The 19,099-nt window shown below is 35.9% G+C and overlaps 1 protein-coding gene across 3 annotated transcripts; it reads left to right on the plus strand.

The window, feature by feature from the left end:
- Positions 1-7,060: 7,060 nt before the first annotated feature.
- On the plus strand, positions 7,061-10,954 carry LOC126633462 (leucine-rich repeat receptor-like serine/threonine-protein kinase SKM1). Of its 3 annotated transcripts, XR_007627060.1 has the most exons (5): positions 7,068-7,181; positions 7,297-7,354; positions 7,492-10,103; positions 10,308-10,774; positions 10,822-10,954. XR_007627060.1 is itself a non-coding variant. In XM_050304073.1 (4 exons), exons 3-4 carry the CDS (start codon positions 7,526-7,528, stop codon positions 10,673-10,675), a joined length of 2,946 nt encoding a protein of 981 aa, XP_050160030.1. In that variant the 5' UTR covers positions 7,061-7,181; positions 7,297-7,354; positions 7,492-7,525; the 3' UTR covers positions 10,676-10,954. The 3 variants fall into 3 exon arrangements, 2 of the variants coding, with proteins under 2 accessions (XP_050160030.1, XP_050160031.1); XM_050304073.1 differs by having other exon boundaries at positions 7,061-7,181; positions 10,308-10,954; XM_050304074.1 differs by having other exon boundaries at positions 10,311-10,954.
- The last annotated feature ends 8,145 nt before the right edge of the window (positions 10,955-19,099 follow it).

Here is a 19,099-nt window from a genome sequence, read left to right on the forward strand (position 1 = left end):
TTAGAACGGTGACACGAATTAGTTACGCATATTCATAATTGAAGTCCTAGAAAAATATTATTATGAAGAAAAGAATGAAAACACCTTAGAATAAACTTCTGAAATTCTCCAAGAACCCTAGCCAATTTCTTATCTCCAAAGTTGCATAAAAGAGAGGTAGAAAAGACTAAGGGCAGCCAAACCTTAAATATCCTACGGCTATTGCATAAACCCTAATTGAAAGTCTTTTGTTCCAACTAGGAAACCAAATAATAATAAAATATACTAGAAAATAAAGTCCTAATTAGGTTAGGAGAATCTGCAAGGAACTGTCCAGCCACGTTTTAACCTCAAATATCCTCCAAATCCGGCCCATGATAGCTTCTTCAAAGATTGGAACGTTCTAAACATATCTCCAATAGGCCACAAACCCATCATATGTCATCTTGGGCTCAAAAAACACAATTCAAGCCCCAAAACGTCACTTTCCAATACCGCGCACTGCTCCTTTATTCCATCACCAGAAAATAACCGTTTGGTGGGAAAATCCGATATTTTGACACGATCAAACTAAGCGACTCACGAACATCCTCCAATTGGAATTACTCCATAATTCATCCATTTGATTATGTTTTGCTCCAGAGGAAGTCGAAAGTCCTATATTGAAAATACAATTCAAAGTATCAAAATATTGAAAATATAATTCAAAGTATCAAAATCTTCTAAAATAATAACCAAAATATACTAAGAAATAATAATATAAAACCTACTCATCAGTAAGGGACATTTCATTTATGATAAGGAGTTGGACTCTCTTTTTAGTGCCAATTGACTTTAGACTGCATAGAACTCAACTTCATCCATAATATTATAGCATGTTAGTTCTCATGTGAACACTTAACAATCACATTTATCACATAGTTAAGTTGAATTCCGTGACACATGAGGAGCGTATAAGAATACAAAGTATTGTCCGGCAATAATAGGACTAGTCATTAAAACAGTTAGCCAATTGGACGATTCCTGAATCACAATGCAATTAATCTAAGGGACAAGCTTTAGCCCAAAGTAACAATGGGCTGGAGCCTGAGCTGTGCAAACTCCAAGTATCATCGTCATCTGAACCTTGCCAAAAAAGAAAAGTGAAAGGAAAGGAGGAAAAACAAAGGTCAATCAGGCTAAAACATATGGGGTTCATGTTCGTCATTGAGTGCAATAATTGCAAAATGGTCCCCTGTAAATCAAACTACATATCAAAATCCCTGTACATTTTAACTTAAATATATTCACAATCTCTAGCTAGTCATAGATCATAGTTGGTGCAAAATCTCATATCGCTCGTGAGTTTCACACGTGCAATATGTATACCATCCACTTTAGGTTTTCAAAGCTTGAATATATCATGGGGCACTTATTATTTTAAACAAAAAAGTTAAAACCCAAATTACATGTTGCATGTGAGTTCTGTGCTTTTTAGTCTTATATCCTGGCTCATCGATCTCCCAATTTAAACTTGGCGGGTCCATAATGTGACAGTCCGACATTATGCTAAAGCACTTGTGATATTTTTGTTCAATTCATTTCGCAATCTTTGCAGAGCAAAATATTATGTAAAAAAAAATTGAAAAATCGAAATCAAATTAAATTTTAAAACTTTACCAAAGTAGCTTTCAGTTAAAGAAACCAAACAATTCAATTACAATATTATCAATAATTAAGTATCAAACACAACACAATTATAATACATGCTTGTCAAAGAATCTATTTGATGCATATTCGATACAAAAAAATGTTATTTGTATTATTATTTGTATCATTTCTCTAATAAAGATAAGATCTACGTGTGTTGGTAGGTCATACTTCTATTAAAAATATGATACACGATAATGGTATAAATAGATTGTCAGTGTAACACTTCTATTTGATATTATCAAGTTTGTTTATTTTATTTTTTTTATCGTGTGGCTCAATTTGGCTAAATTAATGGCTATGTGAGTCAAGGAAAAGGATCCTCGTCAGATCCTTTTCTTGGGATTCTAGAGATCCCGTGATCGTGACCGTTTATCGTATATCGTGCGGTCAGTTTTCATTAGGTACTATTTATATTTAATTTTAAAATTTAAATTTTGAAATAATTTCTTACCACATTTTATACGATGAACTGTCACAATCATAGAATCCCTAAGATCCTTAGGAAAATGATCCGGCGATGATCCTTTTCCGTGAGTCAAAATGGTAGTGGACCCTTCCGCCCGACATTTGCTGTCATAATACATTGGAAAGCTATTGTTTTACAAAGAACAAACAACGAAGTGCAAGCCAAAGTTGTTAACAATAGTCATTAAATTAAACAAAGCAAAGTAAATATAATTAAAGTTTCGTCTAAGTGAATGAACTAGGCCACTAACTAAGAACATGAAGCCCTACAAATTTCAAAAGTGATTATCGAGACCCTTATTCAAGGGAAATGGGTCGGCTCCACGTCATGCATACAACTCACTGATCAAATTAATCAATGAAAAAGAAACAAGCAGAGGCTGAAAAGAATAATACTTCTACCATTCCTAATAAAGAAGAAAGTTCTCCAAATTGCATGAATATTTTATAGATAATCTTTAGATTATGACAAAAATGAATAATTCTAATTATGATGTTTGTATGCATGGTGGATTAGTGTTAGGAAGAAATAAGGACTTTCTGCAGTGGAAGACGAAAGCATTATCCTTAAAAAATATATATACATATAGAGATTGAAAAAGGTCTATGTAATGAAAAGTGGTACACATTTACTAGTATAAATACAAAATGAATCACTAAAACCTAGTTTTGGACTTAATGCGCTCTTTACAGCATATTGGCACAAGTTAAGTTTTCAATATTAATATCTCCAAAGAGGATTTTGAACTGAATTCACAATTAAAATAATCATATTCGACTATAATGTCGTATCCACATGGTCACATCCAACTCCAAGTAGTGGATATATATGAGAGGAAATTAATTAAGTAAATAGTTAATTAATCTAGAGCCTTTTGTGTTTGATTGGGTATATATATCTTATTGGCTATTGCTATATAGCTTCTTTTCAATTTCCGCTTTTGTTTGGTGCAAATAAAGAAGTGTTAGAAGCAAATATTCCTTCCGTGCTTGTCACTCTCTAGCTGCCGAGCGCACTTACCATTTTTGCCCACTAACCAGCTGGTCTTTGTATCAATGTGATACAAACTAGTAGTAGTATACTTTTGTATTTTCTATTCCTAATGACCTTTTCACATGAGAGACATAGTGGAAGGAGCACGACTGCATAGTGTTTTCAGAAGGCTGATAGGTTATAAAGATCCGATCCAACCAATATAAATAGAAAAGCTCGATCACCTAGGGTTACATATGATAAAAATATAGTGGGAATAAGACACGTAGAGGAATACAATTTGTCGACTCGTAAGGTTACCTAATCCATTTAACTTTGGTTGCTATCAACTTTTTTTTTTTACTCAAACCTTTTTAATTTACCTTGTTCTTTTCATCCTACCATGTAACTTAAAGAATATACATACCAAATTATCATGTAATATTGTAGGATGAGAATAAGAACTGAAAAAGTAAAATAAAAAAGTTGCTAGTATTTTACTCATCGAATAAAAAGTTACGGATGGTGAGCTGATACTTGATAGTGGGGAAAGGCCCGAAATGCTGAGTGTGGGCATAAAACTAGAGAAGGAGAGAAAGAAACAGAACCGAAACTGAGCAATGTAAAGCCCTAGAAAATGGAGATGAGCAAAGCATGCCGGTTATGACAAAGACCACACACTGTATATTCCTTCGAGAAAGAGACTTTGGGTCCCTCTATCTCCTCAGTTGAGAGAGAAAGGCAATAGAGGAGGAGGAAAGTGTGCGCACGAGTACTGCCACTAAGTGTATGTATGTAACGTAAAGACACCCCACTTTACTACTTTAGTTTCTCTTTTCAATCCATCCATTCCCCTGTTTAGACTGCTTTGCCCTAATAATTCTCTCTCTCTCTCTCTCTCTCTGTGCCTTTTGGTTTTAGCCCCACTGCTACTGTTCTTTCTTCTGGTTCATTTTTGCCTTCACTTGTAACGCCTTCCATATGTTTGTACTATACTCACATCTCAGAGGCTATTTCTCTCAAACAGTTTCCTTTCTCTCCTTCTCTCTCTCTCTCTCTCTCTCTCTCTCTCTGCTCATTCGGAGAGAATCCTAGATAATAATAAAAAGCTAGAGTCCAAGCAAAAAGGGTTCAAGAACATTGCTTTTTACATGCAGGGGAATTTCATCATGATCAGCTTCAGCTCACTAGCTATACCTACCAAGTTGCCCTTGCTTATGCACTATAATTACTATAAAAATACCAAGTTTCATTTGTACTATAAATTGTATACACACACTAAAGTGGGATTGAAGAATAATTTGGATTTATTAATTTGTCATAATTGTGCCTGACAAAGTAGTCATTTAGAAACAAACCAATGAATGACTACACAAGTAGGTGTAGATATTGCAACAATGATTAGTGTGAAACTCCCAACCAAGCCGTTGAATGGGTTTGAACAATTGTTGTTGTTAGGCTGCATACAAGAGACGTGCTTTAATGATGAAATCTGAACGGATGTAGCGTTGTCAAATTTAACATTTTGAAATGATACTTCAATGGAAAATGTTAGAGAGGTTTTTTTTTTTTTTTTTTTTTTGAGATAATTGGAAATAGAACTAATTCGTTCATCAATCATTTTTTTTAACAAAAGATATTATCTATTCTAAGATGGATGGGTGGGTTAAGCCTCACAATAGGCTAGCAATAATGTCACAATTGAAGAATAATATCATTAAATCGTAGTATTAAATGACAATTCTTTCATCAATCATTACGTTTAATATTTTACTTATAAGTATAGGTCTATTGACTTTTGATCTACCTAAGAAACTTTCTAAATTTGTGATGATGTCACCCTTATTAAATTGTGTGCTTTGTAATCTTTTACAGAATATCATTTAAACAATTGAGCAAGTTTGGATGTCTAAATTCAATTTTTTTTCTTCATAAACTATTGAAATTACGCATATGACATTTTACCGTAGTAGTCGGAAACAATCATGCTTATGCATTATAGTACATATTCAATCTTCATTGATCCCCCTCCCTTCTAACAACTAATAATTTAACTCACTAATACTATCGTTTGTATAAAAAAAAATAAAAAATACAAAAATAAAAAAAACTATTGAGATTACATGCACTACACACACACACACACACACTATATTTTGTTGACTGCCCTAGTTATTGTGTTTCAGGCCTGGGTTAGATGTGAATCATAATGAAAAGTTTTGATTTTCTTTGGTTAGCATGATATTGTTTCAATGGCATCGGCATAGTATTATGGTTTATATAGCCCCCAAAGAAACAGTGTCATGCACAATTTTTTTTTCTTTAGATGTTCATCTCTAATTTGGGTCTCATCCTCAATATAGTGAAATTTCAGTATGAAATGATAGATTAAAAATTCAAAATATACATGTAAATGTCATGATGTAGACCACAATAATAACTATGGTATCCTTAAAAATTCAAAGTATTAAAATATACATGCTGAGGTCGAGTCGCACAGGTTCACCGTCGTTTAGAATTCTACTATACAGGCTCATTAATAATAGAACCTGTAACAAAGGTTCACACAACTTCACCAATATGTAAAACAAACGGTAATAATTATGCATAATTTGATGTGGCAAGTTATATTTATATACTACGTTAATTAATAAATTTATATCATTGGATATTGGTTGCATGTATCACTTGCCACATTATATAATACACCAAAAGGGTATAAATATAGAGGCAGAGCCATAAAGAGGTCAGGATAGTTTCATGCCCATCTGACAATTTTTTTACACAGAAAAGTTTAGTATTATGCATATATTTTCAAGTTTTTTCTGTAGGCTTAGGACCCAAACTGACTTTTACTTTAATTTCTTTTTTCGAGTTTGATTTGAGGTTGGCGACTCCTATGGAGTTCATACAAACGATTGCTTGTGAGCTTTGAGGTGGAATCTAATCTAGGGATCAATGGAGAGAGAGAGGAAGAAAGTCAAAGACTTGGGGTTTAGGCTGAAGGAAGAGGATGCTGAGGATGACACCATACTAGACCCAAACGACGATAGTCAGTTGCTCACCAGAGTAAATTTCGTAAGATCAAGAGAGCGTTTTAGATTTAGACTTTTGGGCCACTCCAAGACTAAAATCTTAGCTCAATTACTTTATAAATATATGGACTTCCTAACATTTATTTAATACAAGTCATTCTAGGAAAATGATTTCTACACATTATTTTTCTCTCGTTGCACAATCATGTTTATTTTTTTCGTCCTAGAATATTATCTTTGCTTTCGATTTGAAAGCCTCAAATATTCGAGAGTGTGCACAATTAAATAAAAAATTTGTATGTAAAAATCATTTCCCCTTAACAAATCCTACAAAAATACTCCAAGTTTAATCTTCTTAATTGCGTTTTTCATGATCTTGAATTTTGCTTTAGACTATGAAAAGCTATTCTACTACACATGCCATTACGATTATTACTTGCACACCCATCTCTCCTCTAAAGGCAGAGTTTGTAAGTAAAAACATTCCTCCATCCCAACTAGCTTAATTTTCGTTCGTCTTTAATCTTCTTGTTGAAGCTAACTTGTTAACAGACTTCTCTTCTTAATTTGTACGCAACAATAAATTTGTAAAAGCTCTTCAAAAGTTCTCATTTTTCTTTCTTTTGAGAAAAAACATAAAAAAGTTTGGAAGGTCTTCAACGGTTACAAATATATGCCAGTTAGTCGGTCAGTCAAAAGAGCATTTTAGTAATTAACCCGACAAAATCAGTCTTTTTTCCCAACATCTGTCCCTGTTGCCCTTTCAACCGTTCGTGTTCAAACTTCAAACCATCATTCCAAAGAAAGTCAAGGTTCCATTTCGTAATTATCTCCAAATTGCTTGCCCACTTTCCCCATCTTTTAATCCCTCTCATCTATTTAAGCACTCCAATCTCCCACTCTCCCTCACTGAACCCTCTTCACCAAATAGTTTCATTTCCAACCCCTCTCCAATCGATCCTTTCTACTTTCTCTTCCAATGAAAAAAAAAAACGTATTCTTCATCATCTACAGACGTAAACCCTAATTAATAATAGGTACGTCATGGACATTTTACCAAAGATTTATTTATTTATTTTTATATTCATTCAATTTTGTTTCACTCAGATAATAATTATAATCTAACTATGTGTTGGTCCAATCTTTGTCTAGGATCTTATAAAGCTATTCTGGGTTCGTGTTTGATTACAATTTCATGAAAGTTAATGTGGTAAGTATATTCTTCGTGTAGTTTTGTCAATTTGAAATGAATTTCTTTAATTTTGAATGAAAACGTTTACATCAGCTGCTAAGATATGAACTATGTGTTAATCATACGTTAAATAATACCACTCTCTCTCATTTCAGTGTGTTTTACGTGGATATTAATTAATTTGAGGTGATGATTAAGATGGAAAAGGGACAACCTCATCAAACACGTCTCTTATGGTGCATGCTCGTGTTCTTATTCTTCTTCTCAAATGATACGTGTGCATTGGATGGTATTGATGAGCTTCAGCTTCTCTTATCCTTCAAAGCTTATATCAACGACCCTTTACACTACCTCTCAAACTGGAACACTTCAGCCAACACTTTATGCAATTGGCATGGCATCACATGCAACGACAACAATAACATCAAAGCCATCGAGCTCCCTGGAAGAAACATCTCTGGCAAGATATCATCCTCCATCTTCCACTTGTCCCAAGTCGAAACCATCGACCTCTCCAACAATCAGCTATCCGGCCAAGTCCCCAAAGACGTGTTTATAAACGGGTCTAATTCGCTTCGCCATCTCAACTTCAGCAGCAACAACTTAACCGGCACAGTTCCACAAGGCTCACTCACAACCCTAGAGGTACTCGACTTGTCCAACAACATGATTTCAGGCAAAATCCCAAATGACATCGGATCGTTTTCGAGCTTGAAATTTCTTGACCTTGGAGGAAATTTGTTGGTGGGAAACATCCCTGGTTCCATATCAAACCTGTCTAGTTTGGAGTACTTAACTTTGGCCTCAAACCAACTTGTTGGAAGAATTCCTACACAATTAGGCCAAATGAAGAACTTGAAGTGGATCTACTTGGGCTACAACAATCTCTCCGGCAAAATCCCTGGACAAATTGGTAACCTTTTTGGCTTGAATCATCTCGATCTTGTTTACAACAACCTCACCGGCGAAATCCCATACACAATCAGCAACCTTTCTAATCTTCGGTACCTTTTCCTCTATGGAAACAAACTCACAGGTCCAGTTCCACAATCCTTATTTGGTCTCGAGAAACTCGTTTCTCTAGACCTTAGTGACAATTTTCTTTCGGGAGAGATACCGGAAAGTGTTTTCCAACTCCAAAACTTGGAAATCCTCCACCTTTTTTCAAACAACTTCACAGGAAAAATTCCCAACGCTTTGGCTTCTCTGCCAAGGCTTCAAGTCCTTCAGTTATGGTCAAACAAGTTCTCGGGCCAAATCCCGAAACGTCTCGGAAACCAAAACAACCTCACTGTCTTAGACCTTTCCTCAAACAACCTTTCTGGAAAAATACCTGATACGCTATGCGACTCAGGCCGGCTTTTTAAGCTCATCCTCTTCTCCAATTCACTCGAAGGCGAAATCCCCCTAAGTTTGTCATTTTGCAAGAGCTTGAGCCGAGTAAGACTGCAGAACAACCGGCTTTCCGGTGAAATATTGGCCGAGTTCACCAAACTCCCACTTGTCTATTTCCTGGATATCTCGGGCAACAATCTCTCTGGCAGAATCGATGACAAAAATTGGGACATGCCCTCTCTTCAAATGCTGAATATGGCGAGAAATCGATTTTTCGGGAAGTTACCGGAAAATTTCGGAAGCGAAAAGCTCGAGAACTTGGACTTGTCCGAAAATTGGTTATCGGGAACTATCTCACTGAGTTTCCGGAACTTGTCGGAACTAATGCAGTTGAAGCTTTCTCGCAATGAACTCTCTGGTCCCATCCCTCAACAATTGTCTTCATGCAAAAAGCTCGTGAGCCTCGACCTCAGCCACAACCGCCTCACCGGCACGATTCCCACTAGCCTCTCTGATATGCCGGTTCTCGGGGACCTAGATTTGTCCGAAAACCAAATATCGGGCGAGATTCCACGGAATTTGGGAGCTATAGTATCGCTTGTTCAAGTCAACATTTCCCACAACAAACTCCACGGCATGTTGCCGCCCACAGCAGCGTTTCTTGCCATAAATGCCAGCGCAGTGGACGGCAACAACCTCTGCGGCGGAAGTGACACCATTAGTGGTCTACCTCCGTGCAAGGGCGTTAAGAGAAACCCTACTTGGTGGTTTATTGTCACTTGTTTTCTTGTTGCATTATTGGCTTTTGGAGTCGCCGGTTATTTATTTGTGTTAATGAGGAGGAGGAGAAAGGATTTGGAGGTTAAAACGGTGGAGAGCAAAGATGGGATTTGGGAGCTGCAGTTTTTTGAATCGAGGGTTTCTAGATCGGTTACAATTCATGAAATTTTATCGGCAGCCAAAGAAGGTAATATCATTGCAATGGAAAAGACTGGGATTTTATATAAAGGAGAATCAGTTTCCAATGGAATGCAATTCCTGGTAAAAGAGGATTCTGTGAAAGCAATTCCACCAAGTTTATTGTCACAGATTGTTGCACTTGGGAAGCTTAGGCACCCCAATGTGATCAAACTGATCGGAATATGTCATTCCGAAAACGGTGCGTATGTGCTCTATGAGTATTGTGAAGGGAAAGTGTTGGGTCAAGTTATGAGGGATTTGAGTTGGGATCAGCGCCGGAAAATTGCGGTTGGAATTGCGAAGGCTTTACGGTTCTTGCACTGTTGTTGCTCTCCGAGCGTTGTAGCTGGTTGTGTGTCGGCAGAGAAAGTGATTGTGGACGCAAAAGATGAGCCTCGAATTCGATTGAGTCTCTCCGAACAAGTTCGGACGGACTCCAAGGGATTCGTTGTTTCAGCATACATTGCTCTGGGTACGTAATTGACTAACATATATTCATGCATGCATATCCATTGGTTTAAACTCTACATACTATATATATACACACATGTCATATCTTACATGTTTGAATTAATAAATTTGAACAAATAAAACACAGTCCCATCTATTTTCTTTTGGCAAACAATCTATAAGTCTAGAAATGCTCTATACTAAATTCTAAAGCTTCATTTGGTAGAAGATAAAGAAAGCAAAGCCGGCATTACAGAGAAGACTGACATCTATGGGTTTGGGCTCGTATTGATAGAATTGCTGACCGGAAAAGGGCCCAGTGACACTGAATTTGGCGCGCACCAGAGCGTCGTCGAGTGGGCTCGGTACTGCTACTCAGACTGCCATCTTGATGTCTGGACCGACTCGATGATCAGAGAACACGTGTCGAGCAATCAGAACGAGATTGTGGAAACCATGAACCTAGCCCTTCACTGCACTGCTAGTGACCCCATGGCTAGACCATGCGCGAATGAAATATATAAAACCCTAGAATCTGTAATGAGGACAAGTAGTTCTTGTGTTCCTGGATTAAAAGTTACTTCACCTTTTTGATTTCTCCCTCAAGGAATTTTTGTTCCTGTTTTCAGCTTCTTTTAGCTTTTTTATTTTCACTTAAATTTTTTTTCTTGTGTTTCTTTTAACGTAATGTACGTGTTAATGAATTAATTACCACCTTTTGTTGTATTTTGTAACATAAGGTGTTAATTAATTGTTAGTATTATAGCTCAAATGTTTTGTTTGATGGTATGTTTGACATACTACTGAGTGTAAAACTGTAGATATGTAAAGTAAATGTTACCGCATTAATATAATTATGCAACTGTTTCAGAATCCAATTGTTTATCAATATTACTCGATTGGTAATTTCTTTGCCAAGTTTTCTTCACGGAATGATTTACCAGACTTCGTCAAACATATGCTCACTATATAAGTATATATGAACGTGCAGATCATTTGGAATGATCTTGGTAAAAATAGTTGGTTTTTGGAATCACCCTCATCCCTTTCTTTATGAGATGCAAGGGAAAGGAAACAGATCCAATTAATCTAGGAGTAATTTTTCTGTTATTAAAAAAAAGGAGTAATTTTTCTCTTAAGTTTCTTTCATTTTCTTAAGGAAAGAAGAAAAGAAGACTACCAAAAAGATGAATGAATGTACCGTTCCTAATCGCATGCGTGAAAGTCAGTTTCATTGTTATGACCTAACTTGTACAACAAAAGAAAATAAAAAACGTTTGAATTCTTCCTACTATATTCTTGATTCCTATAGTGAGTGCGTGTCACACTAGAGCCTTCCTCCTCTCATAAATTTATTCAAGGGGCAAAAGAAGGGTTTGCATATGGAGGAAAGGGGAGTAATTAAACGAGACAGTAAAAACTTCTATATATACTCGTAATTTTTCACGTAATTTTTCACCAAGGAAATGAAGAAAATTTCAACTTAAGTATGCTGATTATATCTTAACTATGCAGAATTTGCAATCAGTTGTTTACATCGGACTAAATTATGAAGTTTTTAATTGGGAATTAGGACGACATATGTATATATACTAGCATGAATTTGTTTAGAGTGTCAATAATAGCTCATTATATAGAAGAAAAAGAAGAAGGTAACTAGGACAAGCATAAAACAGCTACAGATGGTTGAATTTGTTTGGCTACAAGTACTCATGGAAGAAGAGAAAATGCGGCAACTGAATGGTCGTGATCGGTAAGTTAGGTCAAAGAACTTGCGGACATCATGTATGGGCACTTCTTTTGCAGGGAACAACTGTACTAATATCTGATCCCTCGATGATTATTTTTTGTCACATTGTCGGACTCTTTTACGATTGAAACAGGCTAAAGAATAGTAACTCTACAATCGCAAGGCTGCATCTAGATAAGTAAAAGCTGTTGACCAAAAAAACACATGTTAAAGCTCATGCTAGACAGTGAAGAAAAAAACCTTTTTGCGTTTATCCCCACACTAGGGTTTTTACAATATCAAAAGAATTTTCCTCAGAAGAAGGTGCAAACCTTTGATCATTAACCTTTTTCTTATATTCTACTTCATCTTTAACTTAAAATTTGACTACATAATAACTTTTTGCAGTACACGATTGTAACGGAATGATGATCAATAGCTCTTAATTCATTCAAGATATTGTTATTTTTTTCAACGTGTTTATTGGCTCCTAATTGAAGCTTTGTTCAACTTACAATCTTAAATGTAAATTATATAGATTAGATGGTGGAATTGACTAAAGATCAAATTGAAAGGCTCAAATCCAACAATAAGATCTAAGCATTTCAAATTTGGACTTCAATGTCTGATTTGGGTCCGTGACCCTCTATTTTGAAGAGAACAATGATGCAAACAAGACCTAGAGCTTTGCCCTGACATATAGGCATTTTGGTCTAATTCTATCGTATACTAGTTCAAAAACGAGATTTTAAGATTTTAGAATATTTTTCGGTATCTTGCTATATGTTCATTTTGTTTCTATTTGTACTCTAGAAAGTCTAAGGCTAATAGACGTTATATATAGACAACTTTTAGGGTGCTATGGCTGGTTATCTTTCATATTATCAATTAATAAACATTGAAATTTTCTCATATGTCTCTGGTGGATTCCAGTTTACCATCGCTTGATTTCTTCTCTTTGTCCTGCTGCATTAATAGGGCTGTTTCCGACCAGGCCACCATGCATCAATCTTTCTTCTGACTTACATTCCCTTCGACGTAGCAATTATGGTGCTTAATTAACAAGAGTAATGTTAATGATTTCCATTAATTCCTTATTCTTCTATTCACTCTATTTGCTCTTATAGCAATGATGAAAGTGCATGATACAAGAATCCTTTTCTTTGATTTGTACAGCTGATATCTATCAGCTGCAGAAACTCCGCATCATCATAAGGGTTAAAATAGTTAGAAGATTCCACTAAAGAATATATGTCTAAACACATAAGTTTAAAGTAGCTGACATTTTTTAGGAGAAAAACCCAGCTCAGTTTTGCTGGCATGCACGGATACGATCATCTATATTTTGAAGGCTTTCATCTTAAAAGCCTCAAAATCTTAATGATGGTTTCTTGGAGACCATGCAAAAGGTTATGTGGCCTTCTTCTTTCTTATTCAAAAAGCTCCTTTTAATATATTATTCAATTTCTTAGGGAGAGCTGGGTGCATATATAAGATGATGATCTCTTTACATGCAGCATTTTTCTTCTCCTTTTTTACGTTTACTTTGTAGATCAGAAATCAAACATTTTTAGAGTGGGTTTCGACTAAAGATAGGCGTGTTTTGTTTACGACTTTTTTATTGTAATGATAATAAATGGATACACGTGCATCCCATCTCAAACATGATTATGGTATATCACGGCAAGAACCCACTCATTAAGCACAACCCAAAACATAAATTAAAGTTAGTAAGTTTTGGTTAATAAATAGTTGCATACCGTTTCATAGCGATCGAATTTCGGTTATTTGAATTAAAATCGTGGATTACTGCCGCCAATGTTGATGATAGTATGCTTAGAAGTGCTTTTGACGACATGGTCGAAAGTGCAACTATTTATGATTTATATCTCTGAGGATACAAACAATGAATAAGCACGTCTGGAAAACGAATGAAGGAAACATTAAGTCGTAGTGTAAAAAGCAAACATCTTTAACAAAACGAATGTCGGCTGACATGCATTCACGTACTTCTACGGAAACCAGTTCTTGTACCATACATGGTAGACTGCGATTAGGATTGAGAGAGTTGAAATCAATACTTTCATAACCACAGAAAGTGGCCCAGTGGTAAAGGCACGGACTGCGGCCCCCAATAAACAAAAAATATGAAAGGTTTCAAGTTCGAAGCTCCAAGCTGGTAAGTCTACTTGATCCTAGCCACGGACAAGGTGAAATTCCCCATAATCTTTCAGGGCCCAAAAATGATGAATAATCGTGACTTGCCATAAATTGTCATCTTTGCATATAAAATAAATAAATAAATCTATATTTTCAGCAAATTTTTTTTCTTCACTACCAATGATCGAATGCAGTCCAAACATAGCAATCAATACCATTAACTCCGGAGAAACCAGGGTTTAAGTGCTGTCAGTATAAAATTTTATTAAACTCATTATCCTTAATAAAAAAAAATCTTAAGTACGTACTAGTTATTCAAAGAAAAAAAGAAGTGTTCGTTCTATGCCCGCAAACGTAAAGATTGGCTATAAGTCCAATCATTTAAATCTTGTGTTTTGTGTGTTGTTTTGTTTGTGCTTTTGGCGGGGTTTGATGTAAACATATATAATTTCTGAGCGCAGCAAGGATTTGACAACTTTCAACATGGCAGGTAGGATTGCTTATCTGATTAATGTAACAAGTTTAATCAATGCGACAACAAAGAGTACTTAGCAGAAATGATACCAATTAGATTATATACGTTATTATGATATTAAGTAAAGAAAAACTAGACAAAGCATGTACTCCAAAGGCAGATTTGTGGTTGATGACAATTACGTACACATGTAAAACAGTGACAATAGCGCGTTGATTGATTGAGGAGGATGGGCCTTCAGCATGAGATACTTAAATAGTTTGATAATGCCAATTGCTTACCAACTAGTATTACAATCTATATATTGGTATTTTTTTTACTTATAAGTTGTGAGAAGTATCAAGTTTGACTCATATGACGATTAATTATATGTAATATTTGTCTCATTAGCTCCTCTCTTTTCAATTGTTCATTCACAGTACTGGTTTGCCACCATAATTAAATTTGAGGGCTGATTTGATAACCTATAGATTATACTAATTTATGTTTGAACTGGGATGTAATGAAGTGCAGATGTCTAAGGACTATTTAGCAAACTTCGGTTTGGAATTTGGCATTTTGTTGTTGGCATTGTAGGGTTTTGGCATATCTTAGAATTTTTGGGGTTTAGTATTTGGATTTTATCATTTTGGGATTATATAAAATGACATTGCTTTGCTTTTTTCCTCAAAGATGAAATTCTTGTCAATAATAACTCTAATAATTGTGGTAAAGAACACTGTGAAGGTGCATTTAGAGGCAATATAGAGGAGACTGAAGAATAAGAGATCATATAAGAAAGAAAGAAAAAATTTGGAATACTGTGGTTTTGACCCAATTGCATTCATGTCATCCATCTATTACTGGCACCAATGCCAATGACAATGGTCCCAAATGTGCACTAGGGAAAGGGAGAAAGTAGGAAGGTGGGAGCAATTGACAACTACATTGGAGCAGACCTTGAACAAGTAAAATGCTCGCTGCCCCTCAGAACTCGTTTGGTTTTATAGACTTGGATTGGGATAAACAATAAATTACTGTTTTTAAAGTACGATGAAAGAAAAATAAAATAAAAAATTCGTGCTCAACTTAGAGTTAGAAGATGAATCAATTATGAAGAAAAATGATCCATTAATATCAATCCCCTCAAATTGGTACGATTAGAAGGAAAAATATTGCTTCATGTCTAACTTATTATCCTTTACTTTTATTATACCTTGGATTTAAAGAAATGTCCATGCCAATATAATCATAGAGAGAAGAGGATACACACGTTAAAGGTGAGTTTCACTCAGCAGTGAGATCATACAAAGCATTCAAAGTCTGGTGCTCATCCCCAAGCTTTACAAAACTAAAATAAAATATGTTTCTTTCAAGAGAGAAGAAAGAAAAGGCAGGAGCATTATGATTCATAAATAAAGCATAAAGAAAAGTACAAAGAGTAATATGATAACCAAAGATTAAAAGTTAAAAATGGGTCCAACATGCGTTTGGGTGAACATGCTCATAACAGAGAAGAGGTTTTAATTTCTATTACTGTAGTTTTTGTCTTTCTAAATTCTATGATATTTTTCGTGTCCTCCAAAGTGTTAAACATATGACCAGTTGATGAACATGAAACAGACGCAGTGAGCAATTTCTTCTTCATTTAACGCCTTCCATGCCCACTACTCTCTCGTACAAGATCGGTCTTTTTATGCATGTGTTGATTTTAAAAATTACAAAGCCTACATGACGCGCATGCCGAGTAATTATGAACTAACTATGTTCTTCTTGTGAATGCAGGCATGTCAACTCGTGATTGAGCTCGGTCGGGTGAGTTGAATAGATGTGGTGGTGTTGTTGAATGCGCTATTGACTTCTGCACTTTAGTGACTACGACCAAGGAAGGAACACCTCTTGGTCTAGGGTTCTAGAACCTAAAGATAAGGTTGCTTAATTCACTACAAAGTTCAGGATCTTGTGCACGGGGTTCGGTCGATTCAACTATATTCGTGAGAATATAACTACACCGTATCAGTATCAGGTTATGGGGGCAAAGGTATTCTAAAGAGATGAGTGTCCTTATAATGAACATTGTTCAGTCATCTGAATGTTGAAATATGAAGTCCACATAACCGATCATAGAACACCTCACTTCGTCAGAGCTAATAAAGTGACATTTTTAGGCGAAAGAATTAAGAACTTTTCACCGACAGATACTTAAATAAATAACCAACCGACCAGAAGCAGTGTTGTTTACTTGCCAAATTGAAGGTGCTCCTAAATCTTATTGTTTTACGGCTCCATTGCTGTTTATTTATCCAAACTCAAGGTGTCATCGATTGTCAACATGATGTTGTTTACTTATCCAAACTGAAAATGTATTGACAAGAGTGTTATGATAGCTAGTATTTTTCTCAGGTGTGTGAAAAGGATTTCGCGTAGAGCATTTTGAGTTGTTTGCAGAGTTGGAAGGGGTTTCTACGTTGCAAATCCTTCTATATTTATAGGGATATATTTCTTGGTGCCCAAGCATGCCGAGTGATAAATTCTAATAATATTGCAATTCCTCGACATATTCATTGAATATATTCGGAATTATTCTCTGCCGAAACTCTATCGCCATCCTTTCTCAGCCTTTTCCACTTGAATTCAGACTCTGAACCTAGTCCTTTCATGTGTTCAATTCATTCCTTATCCCATTAGCCACAATCTTCAATCCTTGGAATATTCTGATACTCATCAGAAAATGTAACATCCCACATCGCCCAGGGGAGTGATCCTTAAATGTATATTCTCATCCCTACCTAACACGAGGCCTTTTAGGAGCTCACTGACTTCGGGTTCCGTCGGAACTCCGAAGTTAAGCAAGTTCGCACGAGAGCATTCCCAAGATGGGTAACCCACTAGGAAGTTCTCGTGTGAGTTCCCAGAAACAAAACCGTGAGGGCGTGGTCGGGGCCTAAAGCGGACAATATCGTGTTACGATGGTGGAGCGGGCCCGGGAAGTGGTCCGCCCCGGGCCGGGATGTGACAGAAAACATCTCAATTAATCCTCAACAATCTCAGTGTATCTGGGACTCAGCTACTCTATCAATATTGCACCATCGAGCCTAAACTCATAGCCCCTTTTTTGGGCTAACTTCAATTTGGCAAAAAATGTGAATTTAGGCCCAAACAACTGGAGATGCATATTCCTCCTTGAAGACACATAAAACCTTGCACCCCTAATATTTGAATAACGAAATGTTAGTTACTCACCTAGTTTTAAAATATCGAAAATCTTTGAACATAGGCATACCCAACTGCAGTAGCACCTGTTAGGTTTTTCCAGCCCACAATGAGTTGTCGTAAGTCTATTAGAATTATAGTCTTAAAGGATTATTACCCAATTGGAGTTGTTTACCTAATTTAAATTGTTTACCCAATTTAAGTTGTTTCTCCAATTGGAGTTAGTTTCTCAAATGGCGATGGATTCATAACTAGATTCCAATTAGGATTAGTAATCCTTATTGAAGAAAACCTTTATAATGTCGATATAAAGGGCTATTGCAATAGTTTTGAATTGGAGCAAAACAATAAGTTGTACACCACTCAAGGAGTCAGAGTGAGAGAAGGGCAAAGTGTGTGGGAGTGAAAAGAAAAGAGATAAATAGTGTAGTTCTTGTTCTTTCTGATTTTTCATCAAGTTCTTTATTCTAGAGGTTTGGTAAGATTAATCGTTGCACTCACTATTGATATAGTGAAAGATTGTTGTTGCTACCTTATGGACGTAGGCACATATAATCCAACCACGTCAATTTCCTGAGTTTGTTTAGTTTTTCCCATTCTTAAACATGATATTCATAACAAGTGGTATCAGAACCTAGTTTGGCTGATAGCCGTTTAGAATGAAGGGTGCAATTATGATGAAACTCACCCGCTTCAACTAGATAATATGGAAATCAAGAATGGAGTACATGCTTTATTGTAAAGATCTCCATGAGCTAACTGAAGGTCTTAAGAGCAAGCCAACAAGTATGTATGATACCAAGTGAACCAAGGTGAATCGTAACTATTGGTATGATTATACAATGAGTGGATGAGATCCATCATCATGTGTCTAAAGAGACTGATGCGTAAACTCTTTGGAAAAGTTAGAATTCCTCTTTGAGAAGAAGATTGCTACCAAGAAAGCATTCTTTACCAAGGAGCTTGTCAACATGAAGTATGCGGAAGATGTTAGTGTAACTGAGCACTTGAACAACTTTTAGAACATTGATTCATGATGAATCAAGTGGCCACTATGGGTTTGAATATTGAAGAATTGTTGCTAGGATCTTTGCCAGATAGTTGGGAAACCTTCGTTGTAACTATAAGCAATTCGACTTCTAATTGTGTACTGTCTATGGATGATGTTAATGATGGTATTTTCAATGAAGAAACAAGGAGAAAAGCTTCAAGTGTAGACGCTGGACAACTCTTAGTCACTAAGAAAATAGGCAAAACATTTGGTGAGACGAGATTCAGTGGTAACTGCAACTATTGTGGAAAAAATGGTCACATGAAGAAGCATTGTCGTAAATAGAAAAAATGAACAAAAGGATGGGAACAATACCATAGGCGTTGTGACTTACGTTGAAGAGATTCTTTAGTGCAAATGAGCGATTTTTTTTTAGCAAAGAAGTCTATAATTGCCTTTACCAATGAAGTT

This window comes from Malus sylvestris, chromosome 8 (assembly GCF_916048215.2).
Source record: "Malus sylvestris chromosome 8, drMalSylv7.2, whole genome shotgun sequence".
NCBI lineage: Eukaryota > Viridiplantae > Streptophyta > Magnoliopsida > Rosales > Rosaceae > Malus > Malus sylvestris.